The sequence below is a fragment of the Lepidochelys olivacea genome, assembly GCF_965140295.1.
Source record: "Lepidochelys olivacea isolate rLepOli2 genome assembly, chromosome: 1".
In the NCBI taxonomy this organism is placed as follows: domain Eukaryota; kingdom Metazoa; phylum Chordata; order Testudines; family Cheloniidae; genus Lepidochelys; species Lepidochelys olivacea.
In genome coordinates, this window is record NC_140411.1 from 81,476,144 (window position 1) to 81,504,025 (window position 27,882).

Here is a 27,882-nt window from a genome sequence, read left to right on the forward strand (position 1 = left end):
TCTTTTTGCGAATACAGACTAACACGGCTGTTATTCTGAAACCTGTCAGTATACCCTTGTAGTTCAAGCATGCAAAAAGGCCTTTTCTAATTTTAGTGCTCAGTAACTTCGTAACATGGCATTTTTTTATTTTATTTTTTCATTGGCAGAATGAATATGGAGGAAAAATAGAGGAGCCATTAAAATGAGTGGGGGATTGTAAAATGTTACAATTTTAATGCTAAAATCTAAAGTATACATTTAATAAGATCTCTTCTGTGCCTGTCTTGTTTGATTCTTTTTTTGCCTTGGGAAGCTTTTGAGAATGCTTAAGAGCCTAGTATATAATTTTTTAAAAAAATGTTACAAGTGGCTGTGGAAGACTGAGGAAAATAATAAATAGAACTCCAGATGAAAATCATTGAAATATATAAAAATGCCATTGCTATTGTAGCTTACCCTGTTAATTGTATCAAAAGCGGGGCAAATGTATCTACAAGGTTATGTCTACACAACGAGCTAGGGGTGTGGCTTCCCCTGCTTGTATACATGTACTTGTGGTAGCTCTTACCAGGCTAATGCTAGTATAAATAGCAGTGTCGCCGTGCTAGCACAAATAGTGACAGTGGAAGCACGACTGAGTTGTGTAGGCACTTGGCACTAATTTTGGGTGGGTTTTTAGTCAGCACAGCTCAGTCGTGCCTCTGGTGCCACTGTCAATGCTAATGCAGCTACACTGCTATTTATATTCATGCTAGATCATTGAGTGCTAATACAAATGTATATAATATGAGCAGGGGAATCGTATCCCAAGCTCATAGTGTAGACATAGCCTAAGAGTGGTAGTATGAGAGTGCAGCTAGATTATTTCTCAATAAACTAAGCTGAAGAGCACCAAAAATTGTTAAGCTCATCCCAGAGGAAAGCACTGCAAGTCAAACCACCATTCTGTGTTTTGACTAGGGTATATATCCTACATGAGAAGAAAGCAGTACAGAAAACCAAGTAGTGGAAGCTTTAATGGTGTTAGCAAAAAGTTTTAAATGAAAGTGTGGGAGATCTCTTTAGAAGGGTTAAGAGAAAATACGATTCAATTGTCCAATCATATTGCAAGCAAAATTCAAGAATGTGTAAAGATCTGCTTGGTGAAACAAAAGCAAGAGGGTTTTTGCCCAGTGAGATCTGGTGATGGAATGAGAAAATTTGAGACGCTGGGAAGGAAAAGAAAAAGTGTGAAAAACATAGGCAAGCGACATTCCAGCAGGACATAAAAAAATCCAAAAAGATAGCAAAGAAAGAGGTGGCAACCAAAAATCATTATATGCCCATCTTGAATCGAATGCAGGTGAGAGAGAAATATATAGACTAACAAAGACCCGTGATAAGAGAACTAAAGACAATGGTGAGATCAAAGTAATTAAAGATAAATGTAGAAATACCATAATAAATGAAAACCAGATTAAGGAACAGTGGTGAAATTACTTTGAAAGGCTTATGAATAAAGAGAATCCAAGAGAACCATGCCATACGATTAAAATCAAACCAGGGTCTGGTGACATCAATCCAGGAAGTAGTTGCAGAAGCACTGAGCAACATGAAAAATAAAAAAAAATGTATGCCCGAGTGGCATACCAACAGAAGTATCAATATGTTCACACCTTCCATACAACAGTTTAATTTTGTCATGAAGACTGAGATGATGCCTGGAGAAGAGCACCATACCAATTATTAAGAGGAAAGCAGACATAGCAAGACGTGGGTAACTAATGTGACATTCAACTGGTGAGCTACACGAGGAAAAATTGGGAGACAGTTATGGATAAGAGACTATGAAGAGAAGTAAAGGTCATTGACAATCAGTTAGGATTTTCTTGCCAGGCAAGTAGAAAATTATTGTGATCTTTGCGCTAAGATTGCTTGTGGAAAAATATAGAGAAAAGAGGAAAGTCCTGCACATAATATCTGTTCATCTTTGAAAAATCTTATGACCACATTATGAGAGGGGTCATTGGGTAGTGTATGAGAACGAGAGAGATTACTGAAGGCTGTATGTAGAAAGCAAACAGGTTCTAGTAATAAAGTACATCAGGGCTCTGCACTAAGCCCCTTTGTGTTCACACTGATGCTTGCTGTGTTTACAGAAAACATCCAGAGAGTGGCACCCTAGTGTATGCTTTTTGCAGATTGATGTACTCATAGGGGAGAAGAGGAAGTGGAAGAAGATTTAGAGATATGGAGGTGTGTACTTGAGAGAGATGGTCTGAAAATCAGCAGAAATAGAACAGAGTATATGGTTTGTAGACTCAGTGATACCTTGCAGGAAGACAACAAAACTGTAAGTCTGGAGGGGCAGTCACTATCAAAGTTACAAAGCTCAAGTACCTAGTTTTGATACTACAGCTGAACTCAACAACAAACTAATAAGCAGAGAGGCATGTACTAAATGGAGAGAAGTGAGCAAAGTCATCTTTAATTGAATGCCTATCAAATTGAAAAATAAGATCTGCATGATGGTAATTAGGTTTGTACTTTTGTATAGCTCCACATGCTGGGCACTGATGAAGAGGCAGGAGAAAATCTTGAATACAGTGGAAATGAAAAGGTTAAGATGGATGCTTGGAGTTACAAGGATAGACCATGTTACGAACAAATTAATTACGGGAAGTGTGAAGATGATACCAATTATAGAAAAGCTGAGGGAATCCAGAATTACGTGGTTTGGGCATGTGAAAAGAAGATCAGAAGAATATATAGGAAACAGGGTGTTAATCTTAGAAGTAGAAGGTAGGAGAAGGGCTGGAGGACCCAAACTAGATAGATGGATGTTATACAAAAAGATTTGATTAGCTGCATAGTTTCTGACAAACTGCTTCTAGAAAGACTGGAATTGAGAAGGACTCAGAGACAGCCCCACATCAGTGGAACGAAGGCGAGGAGGAGGAGGAAAAGAGAAGATGACAGTGGGGAAAATATACCCTAGTATACCACCTGTTATGGAAGTACAGAAATAATTTCCTACTTTTTGACATTGTACTACTTCTGGATTTCTTGTATGTTTCCTACTTCTGGTTACCAGGTGACAGCTTCAACTACAGCTGTGCATGTTTGGCTAAGAAAGATGAGACCCTGGAACTGAGTAATCCTTAAATTGTTGTACCATGATTGCTGTGTAGCAGTATAACTGTCACCCCTTCTAGTGGCAACACACAACTTATTATTTCCATTGAAACTTGACAAACAATTCTGGCAATGAGAAATTTAATTTTGGAAAATCAAAATGAACTGCTGCTTTTAGTTACTCATAAATTGAGAGAATTGGTCTCAAATTCACAGTTTACTTATGGATTCATGAATGTATATGAATACATGAACCTAAAGCTATGTTACAGTTCAGCATTGTCACTAGGATTGGTATTTTTTAGAGAGATTGGAGTTGTAGTAACTCTGAAGTTTCTTGAAAACCAGTAAGTTGGAATCATAGTTTAGCTGGATGTCTTCCTTATGTTGAACCGTGACTACAAATTCTAGGCTATAAGAAGTTGTTTAGCATGCCAGCAGAACTTGCTTGGAATGTAACATGCTCAAGCTTTGATTGTGATTGCTGTGGTTAGCCTTGGCGATGGTAAACTAAAGAGTGAAGACATTCCGTTTTCAACCATTGTAAAATGTAGGCTTTCAAAGGTCTTTGGTTTCCTGGGTTATTTTGATTTATTGGTTAAGAAATAACATGAAGGAACTTGCCATTATCTTTTTCCATGGAGCGTATAATGGTATTTTGTGTATTTTGACATATAGCCCATGTTTTTGCATGATTTTTTTTTTCCAGGAACCCATGTGACTTCCTTAAGGAATGTTTTTTGCAGCTTCTCCAAGGTTCCAGTGACACTATTGCAGCCATTATAAATATGGGTCATAATAGTGTTTTTTACAACTTTTAATACTCCAAAACATACCCTGTAAAGGAAATGAAATGAAATTTTAAACATTCTGTAGCTTGACCAAAGTATTCTTTCTTTTTTCACTTTCTATCTTACATTCTTACTGAAAGGTTGGGTTTACATGTTCTCTCTCCCAACTATCCAGACAACAAGAAATATATTTACAATCACTTTCACTCAAACTATGATTCACTGTGTTCCACTGTCACTTGCATCACAGTGGAGTATTTGAGAGAGAGATGTGCGGTCCAGCTCTGATACTCCAGTTGCAGTATGTGAAGGAATTCCACACCCCCAACCAGAGCCCTCACCCCCTTCCACACCCCAATCCCAATTTTGTGAGCATTCATGGCCCGCCATACAATTTCTATTCCCAGATGTGGACCTCAGGCCAAAAAGTTTGCCCACCCCTGCCATAGAACCTCAACCACTTTAGGAGGATTCTAGATTGATTTGACTGAAATAACTTTTCAAGAAATTTACAACTGAGGTGAATTAAATTTGGAAGACTATTTAGGACTTTAATCTGGACACTATTTATTTTCAAGGCCCTATGTCTGAGGCCATTTGTCTCACTAAATAGTACTCTCAAGAGATTTTCAAAATATGCTTACCTCCATTATGGACTGGATTATAAATTGCAGGGAAATACACTGTAAAAAAAAAAAAATCCATCTACCGGTTACAGCGCCTGTAAGTAATTTAGGCCAAAAACTTCACTTTTTGGAGGGGTGCCTTCTGGATTGTAGAGATGTTGAATTTTAAATCTGCTGTTCTTAAGTACCAACTTGAAATATTTCCTTCTGCCATTACAAGCAGCTGTTCAGTAAGCAGATAGAGCACAGGTCAGCTAACAAACCCTCTTCCCAACAATATTGTGCTGACTTCAATATTCCCAGTGTTGACAGAACAAAAAATTTTTTTATGGTGACTTCTAAAAATAGTTGATGAACTAAAAGCTACACAATCAATTAAAATGTTGTAATTAAGCTTTCCTAATTAGTCACTTGGATGACTAAAAAACAATGTACTGTCTTTATCTTCAGATAGTACTATTTTACTGTTAAATAAAATGTAATACATTGCAGGATAACTGAGGTAAAAGCTGTTTTTAAGCTTCAGTTTTGAAATTTTGTTACTTGATAAGTGTATTACCTATATGAAGATTAAGTTCAGATGATGTCGTCTTCGATGTTCTCTAACAGCTTTCATTGGAAAGTGTGTGTGGAGGTGTTTTCAATCCAACAGACGTTCAGTAAAGATTGAAAGTTGTAAAATACATTTACATTCGCTACTATATGGATTTTGTCACCGTAGTATCTGAGTGCATACTACTTTGGGAAGTGTGTGGGGAAAAAATAACATTTTGAGGTTATTTCTCGCAATTGGACTTCTCTGTGTACAGTGTGCACTCAGCATAGTATGAAGTATTCTGTCTCTACATGTGTTGAAACATTAAATCTGCTTAATGTAATAACTTCCGACCCATCAATGTAAGTCTTCAAAAAAAAAATTGTTCAGCTGTGATAAATTGTAGTTTAATTATGAATACCTGCCTAGAAACAATTTTCATTTTGATCCAACATTCTAATACTTTTTAAAAGGCACTGCGCAAACACTGATGAACACAATGCCCGTATGCAGTAAGTGTATACACACTTTTATGTTTGTGAATTTGGAGGCAACTTAATATAAATCTTGTTTACAGGTAGGTGGTAGTATTATGTTTGAAACATTTTACAGTGTGTTCCTATATTAACATTCATACTTATTGAATAAGTCTGTATATAAAAAACCTGAAATTAAAATTAAACATTTATTCCAAATTTCTCATCTGTGGTATAGCATAGATGATATCCGCTTCTGTGATAATTCTGGAGTTTATTTGCCACAGATTATTAGTGCGCCATTTTTTTTTTTGTCATTTTAATTTGTAATTTCATGAAGGATTTTAATCCTCTAGAATTCTCGGCATTTTGCAGGAAGGTACTTCAACTACAAATCCTTTCATCTTGTATAATTGCATAGCCCAGGAGTCTCCCTTTTCCCTTATGTTTGCTGATTGCTATTATGGACCTTGGTAGAGGATACCATCTAAAGCTGTGTTTGTGACTTCCAAGTCTCAAATTAAAATGGAAATGTTGTGCTTAATGGAATCCTTAATAAATATGCATCATCTCTAAATATAGAGATATTTTGGAATAGCAACAGTCAAAATAATCTGTATTGGCTCTCTGTATTAAACAATAGAGGGCTCAGATCATTTAAATAGTAGGTGGAGTTAAAAATATCAGACCTTGTAAAAATATTTTTAAAAATACTTATGCATTGAATTAAGTGACTGCAGAAAGTAATCTTGTTAAGTAATACTGGCAATCTGCCTTCTGTGGATTTCCTAATTCCTAGTAGTCCAGACATCACACTTGTCTAATTACTATTAAAAAAAAAAACCAACCCTTAAACTTTTCTTTGATAAGCGAAAGAAATTCAAGAAGCAAGCTGATCATGAGGTCCGAATACAAGGAGAAGATAGCTCATATTAGAGGGCTCTTTAATATAGCAGACAAATGCATAACCAGATCTAATGACGAGAAAATGAAACTGGAAATAAAATGTAAATTAAGTAACAGGTGAAAGAGCTTACCAAAGGATAAGGTAATTCTCCATCAGTTGTAGTCTTTAAATCAAGATTAAGTAGATACCTTTCTAAAAGATACAGACAGTTTGGTATTAAGGAAGAATTACTTACTGAATTCTACAGACTGTTATGCAGGAAGGGTGGTTATATGGCCTTAGTAGTCCATTGTCCCTTAGAGGCTGGAAGAAAGGCAAGACGTAAGGGATGTGCTTTAATTAGACTGCAACTTTATTAATTTAACTAATTTGGGAATTATCCAGCAATAATTCACACAGTACACATCCTCATATCTTCCACTTCACCCAGGGAGTCTCAGTGGCTGCACAGCGAGTTCCAGCAGGTGGAAGAGGGTGCCAGATAGAAGGTTTGAGCCCTGAAAGTATACTTAGGGGACCCGAAGATTGGGGCAGCGTCTGGGTTCCATTCAAGCTTGAAGTACTCCTGGGATCCAGAGTGCAGGGGCTTGGATTCCCATGACAGTAGTCCTAGTGGGAGGCCGGTAAGGGGTGCTCCCTAAAATCTGTGACATCTGGTCTGTCAGCAGGGCCAGCCTTAGTGGTGGTTGATGCTGGCGATTGCTCAGGGCACCATGATCAGGGGGTGACTGTCCAAGTGCCGCAAACTGGTGGGCCTGGTCTGCTGGAGCAGGTGTGAATGCAGGCAGTGCTTAATTTATAATGAAAGAGGTGTTGAGGCTCAAGCTGGGTGGCCAGAGAGCAGCAGCTGCTGGCTGGGTATCCAGCTCTGAAGGCAGCACCACTGCCAGCAGCAGCACAGAAGTAAGGGTGGCATGGTATCGTATTGTCACTCTTACTTCTGTGCTGCTGGTGATGGCAACTGCTGGCCAAGAGCCTAGAGGTGCTGGGGCTAAGTCTCGGCAAGCCCTGGCACAAATTAAGCACTAAGTGCAAGCAAGCCTTGGGCTGGAGCCCCTGGCCAGCTGAGGGTGGGCGATGTTGCCCGGAGCTGCCAGCCTGGCGGGGAGGCGCACGCAGGGGGGCTTGCTCCTGCGGGACCAGTGGGCCAGCCCTGGGTCCCTCGTTTCCATGGGCAAGGTTGGGGGCTGCACACTTGCTCTCCTCCTGGTAGGTTGTCAGGGGGTTTATGGCCAGGGGAGCTTTTGGACTCAGAAACTCCTCCCTGTGCAGCCTATCTGAACTCTGGGGCCAGGAGCTGGTCCTTGTGCCCTGTGCCCAATGCTGCTGTTCTCAAACACAAAGATAGGGTGCCAAAATACAAGTTTGCCCAGAGTGCCGGTCTTCCTAAGGCTAGCCCTGTCAGGAACCAGATTCCCTATGGAATGAGTCCCTGCACCAGATACCTACCACCTGTTAAGTTGCAACTATTTGAACTGTGTCAGTGACTGGGACATGGGCAGTCAGACTTAGTGGTTAGAGTAGGAGTCCACGCTGAGGGCAAGGACTGGTAACTTGGAGTGAGGCAAGGCAGGAGCAGGGCTGGGAATAAGCAGGCACAGGAGCTACCACAGCCATGGGTGAATGCTTTGAGCAGCCACTAAACTGCTGCTGGGCTTAAGAGCTACTCTCTTGATTCTTCCAATCAATCTCAGGGTGTAGGCAATCCGGCAGCCTCCTACATGCCTGTTGCACTCACTAGGTTGCCCGGAGACTGGCTCTGCTGCAGGCCCAGCTTCCTGACAAACTATGGCTCCCAACTTACTTAGCTGGATCCTGGAGCTGCTTTGGGAGGGTGAAAAAATCCACTCCGGCCAATCTGGTGGTGAGGGAAAAATTAGTTTCCAGTTCCAGAAAGGTCAACAAATACGATGCCTACAGCCAGCCACAAAAACCCAGTCCTTCTATGATCCCATGGCTGGAGGGTAAGAATGGCTGATCTGGGCATGAGAGCATATTAACTTCCACCTGGTGCACAGGGAGATAATGGCTTACATGAGTCCCTCTGACAAGTCCCCAGCTCAGGTGACATCCTCCCCTCCCATCCCAAAGGACGGGGAACCCTTAAAGGAGCCATTACCCCATTCTTCCTGCTTGACCATAACAAGTTCCCTTGCCTTTATAGTTTCCCATGTTGCATTCTGGCCTTAAAACCTATTCAGAAACACTTACTGAATTTATTCATGATCTTAAAACAAAAAAAAGCAACAACTGGGAAACTCAGAAATGGGTAGGAGTACTTGTGGCACCTTAGAGACTAACCAATTTATTAGAGCATAAGCTTTCGTGAACTACAGCTCACTTCCTCAGATGCATATCGTGGAAACTGCAGCAGGCTTTATATATACACAGAGAATATGAAACAATACCTCCTCCCACCCCACTGTCCTGCTGGTAATAGCTTATCTAAAGTGATCATCAGGTGGGCCATTTCCAGCACAAATCCAGGTGTTAGTCATTGAGAACGGTAAATTATGAAGGGAAAAATTCCTGCTCCTTAATCAAAACTCCCTTTGTCTTAAGTCATGCCTTACTTAAACTATAGGATTTAATACAAGGTGCATTAAAATAATAGCAAATAAAGGAAAACAGATAAGTCGTAATTGAGTCATTTAACTTCTCTAAATGGAACACTTGGCTAGGAATGGTTTTATATAAACTTTTGATTTCTGCTAGCAGATTTAGTAAGTCTTGTATGTAAATACCAAAATATTGGGTCAGTCTCTACTCCCTTAAATATCAGAATTCAGCATCCCTTATGGGTTGGCATTACCAATGTTGTCTTGACAGGTTTTATGCTATCAAAATACAATACTGTATTTTTTCAGAGCAAAAATATACATATTGTGAGGCAATTTCCTGTCAACTGTGTTTACCCAGCCAAAACTAAATTCATACCCTATAATTTTTAAAGCTTTTTGTTGTTGTTGTGTTGCTAGGTAAACAATTACTATACTTGCAGATTCAAGAAAGAAAAAACAAAACTCTGTTACCAAAATAGGCCAGAGATTTGCAGAATTGAAAAACCTCATATAGTCTGCGTTGGCATTCCATTGTGGAGGGAGGGCACTGAGGCCTGACATGCCAAACCACTAGATATTGAGATCTTGCTCCTACAACTTGTTCTGATCAGCAGACCCGTGCCTCCACATGTAGGTCCATTGACTTTGAAGGGCTCTGCAAGAAACTGCAGGAGTAGTTCTTCAGGATTTGATTAGGAATTTTGAGTATTTTGCCGTGTGTTCTGAAGCTTTGCGATCCTTCTGATATGTTATAAACATTTGAAGTATTTTCCTAACTGAGCAGCAGTCTTTCGTCTCAATACCTGTTTAGTATAAAGAGATGAGAAATCAAAGTAGTGCAACTGAAGCATAGCAGCCATCAGCTCCTGCAAACTTTTCTCACCCTGCAAATATTGTCTGATTCTGCTGTTGGATTGTATCAATTCCCTCTTCCTTTAGCTGGCTGTACATTCTTCTTTCCTGTAGAGCTGCTAACATCTAGGACCTGATCCAAAACACATTAGTTATAATTTTTGGATGAGGCTCTAAAGGCAAGGAGCATATTACAAACCTCTGCATGACTCTTCACCATGGCCCAGATGCTAAAAATCCCATGTTATCCCAGGTATACTCATCTCTGAGTGAGTGAGGTTTGCAGTTGTTCTTGTCCTTAGTTCTTATTCAGGAAGAATCTATTTGATTACCTCTTGCTCTGTTCTAAGTGTGTAAGGCAGTGTGTATGGCACAGAAATTTACTAGACCCTCCTTTTGTGGGGAAGTCACAGAATGAATATAGACCAAAAAAGGCAAAATGGCAGGTGGAAAGTTGTAAAAGCAGAAGGCAACACTGGTACGGATTTGTGACACGGGATACAAGTATCAATTTGACAAAAAGGTAAATTTATATTTTGCAGCTATTTGCAGAACTACGTAATCACATTATACATTGGGCCTTTGTAATTCATTAGAACTGTTTAACACTTAGTGTACTGTGTTGAATATATGCTTATTGACTATATATTTTGTGGAATTACATCTTCGATTCTGCATACATACATATTCTGTAAAATGAGACACACTTGTGCTTGAGTTACTTGGTTATTGCTTGTGTGGTCTTTCTTCTAGTAGCAACTATTTGAATCATTTAACATATTCCTAGTGTGTCCAAATATTTGAAAAAGAATAGAACAGAGATTTCAACTTGTGTTAATGGCAGTACTGCCATTGACCTACTTTAGAAGAATAAGTGGAACATGTGTCAATTGCATACTTTACCCCAGTAAGCCTTTCCAATTGCTATCCTTCTACATTAGTAACATACGAGTATGGAAACTCTGGATAGTGCTGCAATGACTTGGTCCACTTTAATCAGAACTGTACCATATGGTTTTCTTCTAAATTATTCGAAAACCTGACTTTTGGGCTGCATATATGAGGACAGGATAGATCCTTTTGTATCTTCTAATCTCTCCCAGAAGAAGTAGATATGATTTCAATCACCTTCCTCCTTTCTTCCAACAATCGATCTCGGATACATTTGTTAAACTTGTCTTCATTTTATGAAGTTTATTGGGTGTGAATAAATCAACTGTTCTACCGAGTTCATATCTGTCTAGTGGGGAACTTCTTCAGTTTTGGACCATATCTTTTGTTAATTTCCATTCTTTGTTGTCATATTGTTCAAATCTAGCCCATTCCTAGGCAAGAATCTTCCATGCTGATGCTTATTAAAGCAATATGCAATACAGAAAGTGGGAGACTTTGCAGGAGCCTACACCCTAGATATGTTAATTCAAGTTTAAGTGGGTTAAGGTTTTTTTTAAAAAATATTTATGAAGTCGTCATTGTCCTCACTGTTCTTACCATCATTGTCATTACAGCCTCAGTTTAGCCTGTGCAGAACGAAGGCTTCACCATTGTGTCGCTCTGCATCTCTCTCCTAGGTCAAACATAACCATGTAGGTCCTGCACAGGCTACCAATTCATCAATCCGTCTTCATTGTTGGCAGCCATTGATACGCCTTCCTGTTGGGCTCCGTTCTGTAAGTGTAGTCCATCTTCAGTCTCTACACAGCTGTTGTTTTTTCTCTGAACCATTCTTAGGGCTCTTTTCCCTGTGGAATAGCAAGCATGTATCAGTCCATGCTTTGCCTCCTAAGTTTTTTTGGGGGAGAGGTTTTTTTTTTAGTTTGTTTTTTGTTTAACTTTAGAGCTATTTTTCCAAATATACAAGAAGCTTGCCCTTTATGGAATTGCTTGTTCTTCCATAAGCTCTCCTTCAAACCTCTGTGCCCTTTACCTCATCTTTATGGTCTTTCAGTTGGTTCTGCTAAACATACTTTTTAGCATCTTCTAATTCTTTGACATACAGCATGATTTCCCCTTCCTGTGGCTTTATATCCTGAGCCCATTTTCCTTCTTGTTTTCAGTTCTGAGCCTTGCTTCACAATCCTTTAGGTGTTTCAGCAAAGATGAAATGTCTCCTATAGTTCTGAGGTGGCTTAGATACTTTCTCCCTTGAGATCCTATTATTTTAGATGCAAAGTTTCTAAAATTCATCTTTTGGTTGAAGATTAAAATGTTTTGTTTAGATGGTGGTTCCTTATCAAATATCATGCTTCAACTTTTTTTCTCTTTATTCATGAGGCTTGAATATTCATACACTAATTGTTTGTTTATTTAGTATGCAACTTTTTTAGATAATTGTGATATGACTGAACCCTCAGAAGCACTAAATGGAAGTAGAATGATGGAGTGGAAATTCACAAAAATAAAGTGTACTACTTTCCAATGTGTGAAAGATACTGTGATAGACCCAGGCCAGTTGGGTACAGAGAGTAGCAGAAGGCAGATATACTGGCCACTGGATTAACAGTTTTCTGTTCCCTGACTGACCAGAGCAGGGGCTGCTCCAGGCTAATGAGAACACCTGACTCCAATTAACCTGCAAAGAGTAAGGTGAGGCCATTAAGCTAATGTGACCACCTGACTCTAATTAAGGCCCCTCTGATAATATAAAAGGGCTCAGTCCAGTCAGGCAGGGGGGGAGCCAGAGGAGCGGAAGTGCCGCTGAAGGGCTGGTTAATGAAGACACCCTCAAGTCATTGGTAAGGGAGCCCTAAGGTAAGGGTGAAGAAGAGAGAAGCAGGAGAGTTGTGGGAAAGTGGCCCAGGGAAATGTAGCAACTCTGGCAGTAAAAGGTTGGCTGCAAACAGCTGTTACCATTAGGGTCCCTGGGCTGGAGTAGAGGGCGGGCCTGGCTTCCCCCCAACCCACCACTTCAGAAACACCTCCTGGGAGGGGAAAACAGGTCTCTGTCAGGACAGGAGGCTAAACTGTTTTGGCATGAGGCCATAGGAGCAACAGAGACACTGGGAATTCTCTCACCAACCTCCACTGCTGGCTTATGATGAAAAGGGCTCAGTAGACTGTATCACTGGCCCTAGAGAGAGAAGGGCTACGTGGAGGGTTGCAGTGAGCCTCTGAAAGCTAGCATAAACTGCCTGGAAGCACGAGACCCATGGGGACAAATTCGGAGCTCTGCTACAATATATATCCTGAGATGGATGCTACCAAGTTACAACTGGGATAGCTATCTTTCTGTTTCAACCAGTATAATCACATTACTGTCACACTGCTAGAAATTTGCATTTGATTTATGTGGATTCTGACTAAACTGAAATAATTCTGACTGTGAGCCAACTATAAACTAAATAATTCCCCAGTCTGAATAGGCATATGGAAATCCTTGTTAGTGTTTAATGTCCCAAGCGTATTCACTTACAGAATACTTCCATTTCTTTTAGTGTATTTTTTTGGTTCATTATGATTTATGTATCTCAATGTTGAGACCCTTCCCCATGTACCTTTTCATTTACTTGGAGAACTACTCTTCAAATACTTTATTTTATTCTGTTACATAGATAGGGAGTAGCTCAGACTGTTGCAAATCAGTGTTTGAGAACCTGATGAAACTTTCTAGATTTTTATATTCAGGGCTGTCAAGGTTCCTTCCCCACTCTGAACTCTAGGGTACAGATGTGGGGACCTGCATGAAAACCTCCTAAGCTTACTTTTACCAGCTTAGGTTAAAACTTCCCCAAGGTACAAACTATTTTACCCTTTGCCCTTGGACTTCCACTGCCACCACCAAATGTTTATCTGGATTTATTTTATTAGGAAAGTGTTGTTCGGAAACGTCTTTCCCCCAAAAATCCTCCCAACCCTTGCACCCCACTTCCTGGGGAAGGTTTGGTAAAAATCCTCACCAATTTGCATAGGTGTCCACAGACCCAAACCCTTGGATCTTAAGAACCATGAAAAAAACATTCAGTTCTTGAAAAGAAGAATTTTAATAGAAAAAACGGTAAAAAAAGAATCACCTCTGTAAAATCAGGATGGTAACTACCTTACAGGGTAATTAGATTCAAAACATAGAGATTCCCTTTCGGCAAAACCTTAAGTTACAAAAAGACACACAGACAGGGATATCCATTCTATTCAGCACAGCTTATTTTCTCAGCCATTTAAAGAAAACATAATCTAATGCATATCTAGCTAGATTACTTACTAAATTCTAAGACTCCATTCCTGTTCTGTCCCTGGCAAAAGCATCACCCAGACAGACACAGATCCTTTGTTTTTCTCCCTCCTCCCAGCTTTTGAAAGTCTCTTGTCTCCTCATTGGTCATTTTGGTCAGGTGCCAGTGAGATTATCCTAGCTTCTTAAGCCTTTACAGGTGAAAGGGTTTTTCCTCTGGCCAGGAGGGATTTTAAAGGTGTTTACCCTTCCCTTTATATTTATGACCAGGGCTTTACCTGGTTTGTAACAAATAAAATTTGAGAACATTATTCAATGGAAAACACACAAATTAAAGGAAAAGAGGGTATATCACCCTTGGCCTTCTCATTAGCATTGGTAAATCTGTGCCATTCATCTGTCTTAATATTCAGTGAGGAATATTTGTTTGTTTTTAAGTTTATTTTTGTATCTTCAGAACACTTTGCCTAAAAGTTGCTCATGAATATTTGCATACTTTGTTGTTGTTTTTTCAGTAAACCTATATCAAGAGTGAAGTCAAGGATGCAATTAAAGCCATTTCTAATGCAACTAATACAGTACATTGAGCCTAAAATGTCTTTAGATAAACAGTGCCCACTCTTTGTGGACATGGGGAATCCAATCATCTATTTCATTTACTGGAGCGGACACAGACACACACCAGTCCAGTACTCCTTTCTCAATATTCTTAAATTGTAACTTAATTTAGAAAATTAAATTAGTGACTTTTGACATGAAAATTAAACAGTGAACCGGTTTGAATCTATTGCTCGTTAACGTCAGCTCACTTCTGGATCCTTTAGATTTTTCTCTTTTCTTCTTGGCAGGTTCTCTTTTTAATCTAACAGGAGAGATTCAAATTACATGTCCTGTAAGAGGTAGGATTTATTATTATAAACAACTCAGTTGTAGTCCTTGTTCAAGGTGTCAGACACCTTTCCTGAGCGAGACCATTGTCTGGAATGCAGTACAATAGGCTTCCACTGCTCTGTCTCCTGTCTTCCCTTCACTTCAAAACTCATTGTGTGTGCCACAACTGTTACCTGAAGTTCAGTTCCTTCAACTCCATGCTGAATACCCTCATTTCTGGCTTCTCTCCTCTCAGCTTCATTGTAATGTATTAATCAACGCTTCTGATTGCCTCTTTTGCTAGGAGCGGTGTATCAGAACCTCTGACGTTCTTGTCCTCTTGGCCCTCTTCATTGACTTTGACATGGTTGATCAAACTCTCCTTGTCATCTTGTCCTCCCTTATCTATCATGATAGCACCACTACTAGCAAACCAAATCTGCTGTTAAACATCTTTTTGGGTGGTGGTAGGGAGTTTCTTCCCTTTCCCACTCTGTGGGGGTTCATCAGAGCTTTCTCCTGTTCATCCTCCTTTCTAAGTCATCTTGTCTGTCTCCATCTTCAATGTTAGCTCACTGCTAACAAATTAACCTTTCATCTCTGACTACTCCCTCTTTAAGCAATCTTACATTTCATTCTGTTGTTCCAATGTAAGAATGGCCATACTGGGTCAGACCAATGGTTCATGTAGCCCAGTATCCTTTTTTCTAACAGTGAAATGAACAGAAAAGGGCAATTATCAAATGATCCATTTCCAGCTTCTGGCAGTCAGTGGTTGAGGGACAACCAGAGAATGGTGTTGCATCCTGTACCATCTTAGCTAATAACCACTGGTGGACATATGCTCCATAAATTTACCTAATTATTTTTTTGAACTCAGTTATGCTTTTGACATTCAGAACATCCCCTGGCAATGAGTTCCACAGGTTGACTGTGCATAGCATAAAGAAGTACTTCCTGCTGCCTATTAATTTTATTGGGTGACACCAGGTTCTTGGGTTGTTGTGAAGGTAAAAACTTGCTTATTCACTTTCTCCACATCAGTTATGATTTTATAGACCATATCTCATCTCTCCTTAGTCATCTCTTTTCTAAGTTGAGCAGTCCCAGTCTTTTTTTTTAATTTCTCCTTGTATGGAAGCTGTTCCAAACCCCTAATCATTTTTCTTCCTTTTTCTGTACCGTTTCCAATGCTAATATATCAGACCTGCATACAGTATTCAAGGTGTGAGTGTACCATGGATTTATATAATGGCATTATTATATTTTCTGTCCTATTATCTATTCCTTTCCTAATGGTTCCTAACATTGTTAGCTTTATTTTTGACTGCTGCTGCACATTGAGCAGATGTTTTCAGCGAACTATCCACAGTGACTCTAGTCGTCTGGTTTAAGTGATAGATTACGTATTACAATTAGTAGTTCTGCAGTTTCATATTTGAGTTGCTTCAGAACTCTTGGATGAATACCATCTGGTCTTGGTGACTTATTGCTGTATAACTTATTTATTTTTTCCAAAACCATCTCTACTGACACCTCAATCTAGGACATTTCCTCAGATCTCTCACCTAAAAGGAATGTCTCAGGTGTGGGAATCTCCTTCAGATTCTCTCTGCAGTGAGGACAGATGCAAAGAATTGTCTTAACTTCTCTACAACAGCCTTGACTTCCTTGAGTGTTCCTTTAGCACCTCAGTCATCCAGTGGACCCCCACTCATTGTTTGGCAAGCTTCCTGCTTCTGATATACTTTAAAAAAAAATTACTGTTATTTTTTGTCAATATTGCTAGCTGCTTCTAATTCTTGTTTGGCTTGCCTTATAATAATTGATTTGCCAGAGTTTATGCTCCTTTATGTTTTCCTCTGTAGGATTTGACTTCCAGTTTTTAAAGGATGCCCTTTTGCCTCTAATCACCTCTTTTACTCTACTGTTCAGCTATGGTGGCATTTTTTTTTGGTCTTTTTACTGTTTAATTTGGGGTATACATTTAGTTTGCACTTCTATTATGGTCTTTTAAAATAGTCTCCGTGCAGCTTGCAGGCATTCCACGGTTGTGACTGTTCCTTTTAATTTCCATTTTTGTGCTACTGTGGTGGGTTTCTTTAGTGATATTCCTCCCTACAGGGATGTTAAATTTAATTACATTCTGGTTGCTGTTAGCAACCTCCTGGATATCAATTGGAAATCTTGCCACCAACATTCTTTATTCTCCTTGTTTAACCCATTGCCTTTCTTCCAGTTACTATAGCCTATTACCAGGGGTTCATCTCTGACTCTACGCAACCAGGCAGGTTCTACAATGTTGTCCAAGACCATATTGCTAAAACTTACAGTCAGGCCATTGTCTCCTGCTTTGTGTTTTCCCTGGTATTCCCACATCTCCCCTTCAAGTCCATACAAAATGCAGCAACTAAAGTTGTCTTCCTTACCAATTGTTGTGACCTCAGTTCTTCAGCTACATCAGTCCTCTAGCTACATCAAATTCAAGCTTTTTTGTCTTCATTGTCATAACTTACATAACTCTCTCTACCCCTTTCTGTTTAACAAGTCTCTTTTGTCACTCCACCAGCAATTACAGCCTTGATGCCCCTTTGAAGTCTTTTTCATGTATGGAACATTTGTCCTGAGCTGGTCCACAAGGCTAATACCCTCACACAACTCTCCCAAGAGCCATATATTCCCTCAAGAGCCAAGGAGTTAGCCAAATAATAAAGATTAGGCAGAGGAGCCAATTTGAAATCTGCTGTATCAGGATAATTAAACAACCTTGCTTGTATATTCTGTTCCTTTTGCTTCATCCTTCACATGTGTCTGTTGTCTTTATAGTTTAAGCTCTTTGCAATAGGGACTGTCTTCTCTCTCTTTTTTTTTTAATCAATCTTATTTTTCAGAACTTTAGCATATCCATACAGACATTCAAATACAGTGACAAAGCAAATATAACAGGAATATGGATTTAACAATAACTCAATATGAAATATTCATAGATAAATACTCCTGAGTGTTAAGAACTAATTCCCTAACAACTCCCCTGTAACCTCCCCCCCCCCCCCCAAAATCAGAAAAACAAACTGATTCCAGGTAGACTGGAATGCTCTCATTAAACTCCCAAGTGTCTTAATAGTTGGATCTTGTGCCTCTGTAGATTGTCTGTCAGTTTTTCCATGAAGGCAGTGTTGACTGTGAGGGTTGTAGCAGATTTCTAATTTTGTAAAATGACTCTCTTGGCCACTGTAAGTGCTGCAGCAATCCATTTCCTGGCATTACTTGAACAGGGTAGATCTTCTAGAATGCCCAAAACATAGAGACTTGTCATAGGGAAACCCCTACTCTGATCACCTCAGAGCACCACATGCTTCCTTCCAAAATGTGGATAGACTTTGACATTCAAAGACTGTATGAGACAGGTTTGCATTGGAGCAGTCACATTTCCAACATTTACTGTGAGGGGAAGTCCAACTTTATGCAGTGGCTCAGGAGTCCAGTAATCTATTTAGAATTATCTTCTGAAAGAAATACAAAAACAGAGAAGTGGATGTTCTGCATATATTGTATCAGATATTATCCCACATGTCAGAGGAAATGGAGATGTTTAGCTCCTTCTCCCATTTTTTTTAATGATACAGTTAGCAGGATAAATAAGGAGTTCAGCCATTTTTGTGTGTTATCCATAAAATGTATTTGGCTGCACCTTAAAAAATATGCTACTTCAAGTGAAGTGTTATTTATGGCCTGCCAACAATTCCTTGGCTCCTTTATAATTTTGAGTGAAAAGGGACTGTCTTCTAATGTGTCCATACTAAAGATATTTTGGATTCTACTGTGATACTAATGAGGATATATTGATATGTCTCTTGCTCACTTTTTAAATGTATGGATAACCTGCAATTGTAATTTACAACTAGGAAGAAGACCTGGTCAAACAATGTCTTAAGGTTTGAAATTCTTATTTAAAGAACTCTTTCCTTGATGGAAAACTATAACTTTCTCTTTAACCTGGTGATAAAATTACTGAGGTGCATCTGATTTCCTAGGCCATGAGTTTTTGTGCATGTTTGAGAAAAACATCTATGTTGTGAGAGAATTAATTTTCTATTGAATCACAGCTTTTGGAGATTGGAGGATGTAGCAGGAGAAGAAATGAGAAGTTTTGGAGTCAGAATAAAAGCTGAAGTTGCCCACTCTGATCTGATGTAATTGAGAGGGAAGCCTGGGAGACTAAGAAATGGGAATTACTGTTGAGGTTGAGGGACGGTCAAGTAGATTACGTCAACTTGTTAGAGAAAAGTGGGAGAGTTGAGCGTAGTAGTTCCGGGGAGCAAAAGAGTGGGGGAATGGAATGCAGAGAAGATGAAATGTGGGGAAACGTGTCAAAGCACTAGGTTAACTGCCAGTAAGGCAGAAAGTTCTCAGGGAGCACAGGTCAAGAAATTTCACAGACCAGGAATCTGTTGGTGAAGACTGGAGGGAGAACCGGAGAAGAATTAGTATGGGAAGTTGAGGGAGACTAACAGAAGTTAATGGACACTGACCTGAGACCAGTGACTCTTTATGTCCTGGCCTCGATGAAGATGTTGCATCCGGGTTTTTGGGACTTGGACTCCCTGTAAACCTAGCAATATGGTGGCCTGCTCTCTCCCCTGGTGCCTTGAAGAGGAAGCAGCAGTTGGCAGAATGAAGAACTGCACTTTAGTTAAACCCAGTAGTTAAGTGGCAGACACTACTGAATTGGTCACTTTAAAGTCATAGAGCTTAAGGCCAGAAGCCACCACTAGATCATCTGATCTGACCTCCTGTGTATCACAGGCCACCAACACACTAAACCCAACCACTGAAATAAGACCAAAGTATTACAACCCTCAGGAGACTAAACTATTATGGACCACAGGCACAGAAGAGACGGGACGAAGACACATCAGTGCTTGTGGCCCCTGCAATGGCAGGGAAATAATTAAATGAGATATAGACTGTTAATCCTGGCAAGTGATCTACATGCACATGCTGCAGAGGAAGGCAAAAACCGCCCAAGGTCACTGCCAATCTGACATGGGGGACAGTTCCTTCCTGACCCCACATACAGCAGTCAGTTAGACTCTGAGTGTGAGCAAGAACTAGCTAACCAAGCACCTGTGAGAGAATGCGTGATGCCACCCCAGAGCCCGGGTCCACCCCACCAATGTCCTATCTCCAGCCATGGCCATCCCTGATGCTTCAGAGGAAGGAGATTTAAAAAAATAAACTCCCAGAGTACATTGTGGGGGAAAATCCCTTCCTCACCCTTGCTGGTGGCCAGCTGAATTCCTGAAGCATGAGCTTTAGGAACATAAGACACAAACTGGAAGTGAGTACCGGTCTGTGTTGAAAGTGCCTGGATTACCACAGTTTTCATTGCCTTGAATGTACACGGTTCTGTGCAGGGAATATAGTTCTAACTACAGACCCAATTGATTGTGCAGTGTCCCCTACTGGTACAGGCATGAATAAGGTGTTGTAGAAGCTCAGATACCATTGGGCCCTTGAAGTATACAGGAAGTAATAAGTCATCCACATTTTTCCATCCATGTTGCAATGGTGATCCAATATCTGGTTTACCTGTGTGCAAAGACATCCAAAGCTTTGTTTACCAAAAGATGCTCCTTTCATATGATCTTAAAAATCAGCCTCACATGGTGGGAGTTGGGCTAGTGACTTGTTCTTTTTGATGGTGAGATTGAGGTGTAAAGCAATTCAGGTTTCTGTGGGTCTCCTTTTTTTTTCTTGCTCTGATAATACAGAGCTGGTGCCAGTTTCCTTGATGCAGAAATTGGAATTTGTCCATCACTCTCTCCCAGTTTGGCAAGATCTCCTAAGCAGTAAGTTCCTTTAGTTTTAACAACGTTTAACACAGATTTCCCCCCAATACCAAATAGGGATGACAGTGTCACATGCTGTTAATGTGTGTACAGCAGAAAGTATGTTGCAGAAGTCAGGAGTGAGTGTGTCACAAATTGCATGCATAGGTATGAAGCAATGCTTGTCAGTTGTGCTGGTCTTGGTGCCTGTTTCAATCCAACAGGTTATCTCTGTGTTCTCTTTTTGGAAAGAGGTGAACAGCAAAGGCCAAAACATTAGTGTCTGGTGGCCTAACTACTCTGGTTCCTTTGACACCAAGAGACCCAGAATCATCCTTGTGTCCACTTCCTCCTGAGTACTGTATAAGTCTGGGGCTTCTTCAGCACCTCTACTGGGGATGGACTTTGCTAATTTCCTTGGAAAAGCCTCCAACAAGAGGGGTGTTTGTGCTGTGTGTACTCCTACGCGCTCAGGTGCATTTTGAACTATATATTCACAGAGGAATTTTACAAGTGACTGCTTGTTGGGTGCCATGTTTAGAAACTCTTTCCATGAAGTCCACCAATCCCCTGGTATTTCTTGCATCCAACTTCAGATCCTGTCCGGTGCTGTCTTTTTCATCAGTTTTCAGAGTTACTGTTGTGATACCTCTCAAAAACATTAATTACAGAATTAGGTTTGTCAGATCCTTTTAGGACCTGCCTCTAGTACTCAGCAGCCAATTCACTGAACGTGTGGAATTTGTGTCCAGCCATAATTTGTAAGATAGCCATGGCACCTGTGATGTGCATTATCGTTTCTTTGTTGCATGCTCTTAACTCATATACTCTTTCAGCTTAAGCCTCCAGCTGCTGCTCTAATTCAGCTTTGCCTGTTCTGTTCACTGTTACACGAGCATGGAAGAGGGTACATAGGCACAGGTCCCATGGGGTGACGAATAACAGTCAACACTGAAACATCATCTCTGGATTTTGCTAATGACAGGGCTCTCCAGAAAACAGTTTCTGGACTGATCGCTCCTGTGATTGGCAAGGGAGGGGGAAGGACAGATTTAAATTTGGTCTTCTTGGCCATGTCAGCAAATGTTTTGATGCCAGATTTCTTGACTGGGCTGAAAAAAGCTACATGTCCCATCATAATCAAGTGCACCTCTCACAGATCTCTCAATTTGTTCTTCACCAAAATTTGCTATTTTCAGTAGAGACTCTTGTACATTTACTACATCCAGTCCAGTAAATGTGTTGATAAGCACCTTTGCATGTGATTCAGGGTCTAATGAGTTTGCCAGATTGTTGATGACATGGTTTGTAAGAGATGTAACATGCTTTTCATCCCTCTTCATTGCAGAGGCATGGACTTGTTTGTGGACTTTGTCTTCACTACTTCTTTCTGTCATATTTTTTGCATATTCCTAACATGAAGCTGTGTATTGCCATCTCTAACACTAATACTGACCTGTGCATAAGTATAAGTGTCTCTAAAAAACTCATTTCTAGAACAGTTCCAAGGCTAGTACTGCATTCATAGGTAATTAGAAATTAAAACAGGTTACCAGGCAGGCTAGATAGTATATAGTATGTACATAAGCTTACAAATGGAGAAGCATTACGTAAGCAATTCACATACATTTATATCTACCCACTGTGCAGTACAAATTGTGGGAACACAATGTACTGCTACTGGTGCACAGTCTTCAGTGTGAATCTGATCTAGTTTAGCAAATTTCAACTGAAAATATAGAAAACTGCTGTAATCACTTGTGAGATGCTTTGACAATTAAGAATATAAGATGTGAAAACATTTCATGTTCTACTGCAAACCGTTGATATTTGCCATTTTTGCCACGTGCCAAATAGCTTCATTTCAGGGGGAAAATATCTTGCCCATGCAAAAACAATAAAAATATTTTAATACATGGTTGTTTGGTAGCTTTGACCAACAAATACCACACTGAGGTGTTGAAATTAACTGAAACCATAAAAAGTATAATTGTCACGTTGCAGTTTTTCTGGAACTGTGCAAAAAATGACACTTTCTAATTTCGGACACCATTGTTTCACCTTTTCTGCAGGCTTATGACACCACCTGACAGCTCCACATCATACTTAATCAAAATGTACATAAAATAAGCTTTTAAATGATATACGATGTGGATGTATATAGGATGGGTACATTATATTCCAAAACTATGACCCTTTTTGGAGAATTGCCACATGCCTACAGACTTTGAAATGACTAGTGGCTTCCAGCCACCAGAATTCAGTAATAGTGGCAGCAGTATGAGGCTTTGGAGCAGAGGGAAATTTGAGAAGATAAACTCTCTTCCCACCAACTCCCAGTGCCCTGAAGTAGCTAGAGTTGCATGTTTTAAGGAATAAAATTGTTCAGACATAGTATTTTTAATCTGCAATCAATAGAAAATTACCAGAATATAATATTACATTTAAAACAAAACTACATTAACAAAATACTAAAGTTGCAAAATCAATTCTTCAAAAGTTAGCAACTGCCAGAATTAAGGTTACCTGTGCAACTTTAATTCAGCCCCCTTTTGAATATGCATTATGATACAGTCTTTAATTACAAAAACACATTTTCCACAGGACCTCTGCCTCTTTCATCACACAGGATGGTCGGGGCTCAGGGAGTGAATCGGGGTACATAATAAATAAGGCTGTTGTCTGTAGGATCCCTGCCTCCATTTATTGCAGAAGTTAGACACGAATGAGACAGGGATTGCAGGAAGAGGAAGGATGGTCTCATGAATAAAGCAGTTGATTGTTCCCTCAGATAATTGAGTTCTGCCTGCCCTCTGGCACAGAGTTCTTGTATGATACTAGTCATATCACTGAAACCAGATTTTTCACAAGTGGTCAGTAATTGTGTACACCTAACTTTCTGAGTGCTCTGCTTGAGACCCTGTAGTCTGATTTTCAGAAGTGCTGAGCACACAAAGCACTTTAAGTTTATGTTAATGGGAACTGGTACATTGAACATATAAAATGCTAAATACTTTAAAAAAAAATTAGGGCTTAGTCACCTAGATACCTCAAAATGGAAACGCAAGTCAAAATTAGGGGACATGACAACTTTGGCCTTAATCTCTGTGTGCTTCAGTTCCCCATCTTTAAAATAGGAATAATATCACCTTGGTATTGGTGGTGTGAAGATACATTTAAGTTAAACTACATAATTGCTTAAATAAATGTGTTAAGATATAATATATCCTCCTGGTTAGCAGAAAGCACCAAATTTAGTGTAAAAGCTATATTTAGTTGCCTATCAACATGCCTGATTGGTTACTGACCACTGAGAACCAACCTGTCTTTAGGAAAATAACTAAAAAATACAAATGAAAAAAAATTAAACTACTTAAATGTTGCCCGATTGGTGATTTAAATAATTTCACTTTAAATCAATCCAAGCTGGTTTTTAGGGCTTCTCGGCTACAGTCCCCTCCTTTTATAGGTCACATGCTTTCTATATTGGGGGATTGTATTTTTAGTATCATAAGAGATTTGGGTGTACATAATATTATACTGTTTTTGTTTTCTTACAGGCACCAAGCATAGATGAAAAAGTAGATCTTCACTTTATTGCGTTGGTTAACGTAGGCAGTCATCTCTATGAATTAGGTAAGAACACTTTATTTCATTGCTCTTGAAACAGGTCAGTGTGATGATCTTGTCAGTTGTAGTCAGTAATTAAGCATTCTTCCTGTTGATTCCCCCCCCACACACACACACGGGAGGGCTAGCTCAGTGGTTTGAGCATTGGCCTGCTCAACCCTGGGTTGTGAGTTCAGTCCTTGAGGTGGCCGTTTAAGGATCTGGGGCAAAAATTGGGGACTGGTCCTGCTTTGAGTAGGGGGTTGGACTAGATGACCTCCTGAGGTCCCTTCCAACCTGATATTCTGTGATGATTAACCTTATTTTTGGGGGTGGGAGGGGGAGAATGTAATATAAAGGGCAAGATACAAACTACCATTGCTAGAAACTAGTCTGACTCAACAAAATTATGGTCCTAATCAGGAAAACACTTGTACTTCAGTTTCGGGGGCGGGGGTTGGTTTTTTGGAGGGGGAGGATGGCTTCTTTGATGAATGTCATTTAATTATTATTTTCTTTGTGATTTTTTTTCTTTAATGCTGAACAGTGCAAATTATAAATTCTAGCTAGAGGCATGTTACTGAATACCAGAATAGTCGGAATCAAAACGTGCTGCGTGAATAATAGCATACCAACAGATATTGAAGATCTGCAATTCATTCATCGCAGGCTGGTTTTAAAAAGTTTGCTTCACATTTAATAGCTAATACTTCGTTTGCATCTGAGCATTAGCTTCTGCATCTGAATTATTTTTGACTATTTGTTTCGCTGCAGGTTGAGCAGCACTAAGTTCTGCTCCGATATTCTATAATGCTCCTAGTCTCCTATAGAATTGTTGCTGGGCAACAAGATTTTGCTGTAGACACTTCTGAATCCTAGTTGAAGCAGTTTTAAATAGGTTTGGATAAAATCTCAAGTCACACAGACATCTTTCCAGCATAATTCTCCAATATAGTATAATGAGAGTATGCTTGCTGTATTTCATCTGACTACTTAACCTTTTCAAAACATATTCCTAGTGAAGCAATGCTCTCACACATCTTTAATAGTTTGGAGGCCAATGTAGTATAAAGGACATGTTCTGAATCAATCTGAACCTAAGAATCATCACTGTCAGCTGTACCTCATGAATGTTGTACGTTCTCCATAAAGTGTGTTTTATGAGCTTATATTTTAGATGCCAGTGACTCACACTAAATAGCGGGGTAAAAGCTGTACGATGCAGCACAGATAACTTTTGGCTTTAAATTTCAAAATATGATTTTTAAAATAATGAACCACCCATTGTTTTAAGCTCTCCTCGCTGAAGTTTTGTGTCACTGTGTCCATGTTGCTTTTATATTTTATTCTGTCATTTACATGAGTTTAAAAACAGTGCAGAGCATATGATTATCAGCTTTGCATATTGTACACTCCCTGAGAATAACTAAGTAGGAGGAGACGAACTTTAAGGTATGCTTGAATTAAAAATATGTGTAAGATGTTGATGGTAGTTACACAATAGAATGCTAACACCACTTCCTTTACAAATACATAAATAACATCCTTACAATAACCCTTTCCTGTACCAGTATAAGAGATTAAAGACATAATGTAGAGAAATAAGAAAAAGGGAAAATACAATAATCTGTAACTCTCTTCTCTTGTTTAAATAATTTACAGAAGTTGCTAAAACCTGTAATCATTGTGATTCCTATAAATCTGTTCAGATAATTCTGGCTGAGTCATCAGCTTTAGCCACTGTGGTGAATATTTGGACCCTGGCAGGCAGAAAGCTATGGAGTGGCACATGAACATAAATGCCCACACTTCCATCAAAAACATGCTATTCATAGGTACATTCAAATGTTTTTGTGCCAAACTGCATTTAAGAATTCAGTCAAAAACACAGCTTGCGAAATACAATGACATTCAATTCTGTTTTCTGGAATGTGCTGAGGATTTTATCTTAAAGTTGCAGCTTCAGTCATTTCTGCCATGTACAAGAGGTTAGTCATTAAAGTAAATATCAAAAATGCTTTAATATATTATATTTCATAAGAGCCTACTTTGTTTTTTTTTAGGCTAATTATAGGTTAGAAGTACTGCCAAGTTCAAGGAAATTATGGCAGATTTTTAAAAAATGATTTGAGAACTAAAAAGAATTTGGCCTGGCAAGCTCAGTAGGCCAATGCTGCGGGTGGAGAAAAATGTCATGCCTTAACACGTTTTGACATTCATAGTTTTTCATAAATAGCTTGAAATATTTGCATAGTAAGCAACAAATGTAAATATGTTGAGAAATACCACACTTAATGGGCACTGTTACACATCACAATTGCAGGGTTAACTGTACCCGTGTCTCCTCCAGGGTCTCCCCAAGGGCACCCTTTTAGTTCTCAGGTCTTTAGCTGTCACTTCTCACTCTGGGTGGGGACCCGTGTTCCTCTGCCTCAGGATCAGAGTTTTAGGTTACAGTCCCCAGCAATTCACTGTGCTTATCCCAGCAGGCATGACTGTAATCCAGCGCCTGTAGTTCTCATCTCTTCCATGGGGCATGATAACATTTACCAGTGGTTTCGCAAAGCACAGTACATTTACTTAAGACCACCGCATTACAAAGAAAACATATCATAAAACAGTGGTTTTCAAACTTTGTTACTGGTGACCCCTTTCACATTGCAAGCCTCTAAGTGCGACACCCCCCCCCAAATAAATTAAAAACACTTTTTTATATATTTAACACCATTATAAATGGTGTTGGCAAAGCGGGGTTTGGGGTGGAGGCTGACAGCTCATGACCACCCAGGTAATAACTTCACGACCCCCTGTGGGGTCCTGACCCCCTGTTTGAGACCTGCTGTCATAAAACAAGAAATGGTCTGTAGGCATGCTAAGCTTACCAGCTATCACCCATTCTCCACGTGGAGCCCTTAGGACGTTTCAAAGTCCTTCAAACCCTTCCAGCAGGGTTTTGCCCTCTTGGTTAAAGTCTGTCAGTTCATGAATCCAAGTGAGGGTTATTCTGAGTGAGTTCAGGATGACTCTATATCATTTTTCCTTCTTGGCTTTCTTGTTCTCTTAGACCCACTCAAAACCAGTGTGTACAATGGTACAATGTACGCAGTTGTCTTATCTGTCTCAGGATTTGTGGTAATTCTCGCCCAGGGATTTTAGTTTCTGCAGGAAGTTCTGTAGCCCACCCCTATGGAGCCAGAATACAATCCCTAGCTCACAAAGATACATATACCATTTTATAGATATAAAACTCTTTGAAACTGCCCCACTTTGAAGGTCTCATGTCGCATCTTCCCCACTGGAAGAGAGAGAAAATTCCTTTCACCCCTGCTAGGTATCAATACAAACTGAGCCACACATTCTTTCATAAACAATAAACCAGAAGTTTCCCAGTTCTGCACAATACAGTTAAAGAAAAAATTGAAAACTTTTGTAGACCACTTCTTCTGGTAGGGTGCTAAACTAGTATTGTGAATCATACCTATATTAAATTATCAGTATTAACTTTACTGTATTTCTGTGACTTATATATCCTGCTCTTAATTGAGTGTAATACTTCAGTT

General features: G+C 39.6%; 1 protein-coding gene across 3 annotated transcripts in view; it reads left to right on the plus strand.

The window, feature by feature from the left end:
* UCHL3 (ubiquitin C-terminal hydrolase L3) overlaps nt 1-27,882 on the plus strand; it is a 60,637-nt gene that overhangs the window by 25,008 nt on the left and 7,747 nt on the right. For 2 of the 3 annotated variants that reach the window (XM_084622629.1, XM_084622630.1), the window contains 2 exons: nt 11,416-11,514; nt 24,274-24,349. In XM_084622629.1, coding sequence (XP_084478755.1) covers nt 11,416-11,514; nt 24,274-24,349 — 175 coding nt within the window. The remainder of the gene's footprint in view (nt 1-11,415; nt 11,515-24,273; nt 24,350-27,882) is intronic. The other variant, XM_084622631.1, reaches the window with a different exon arrangement.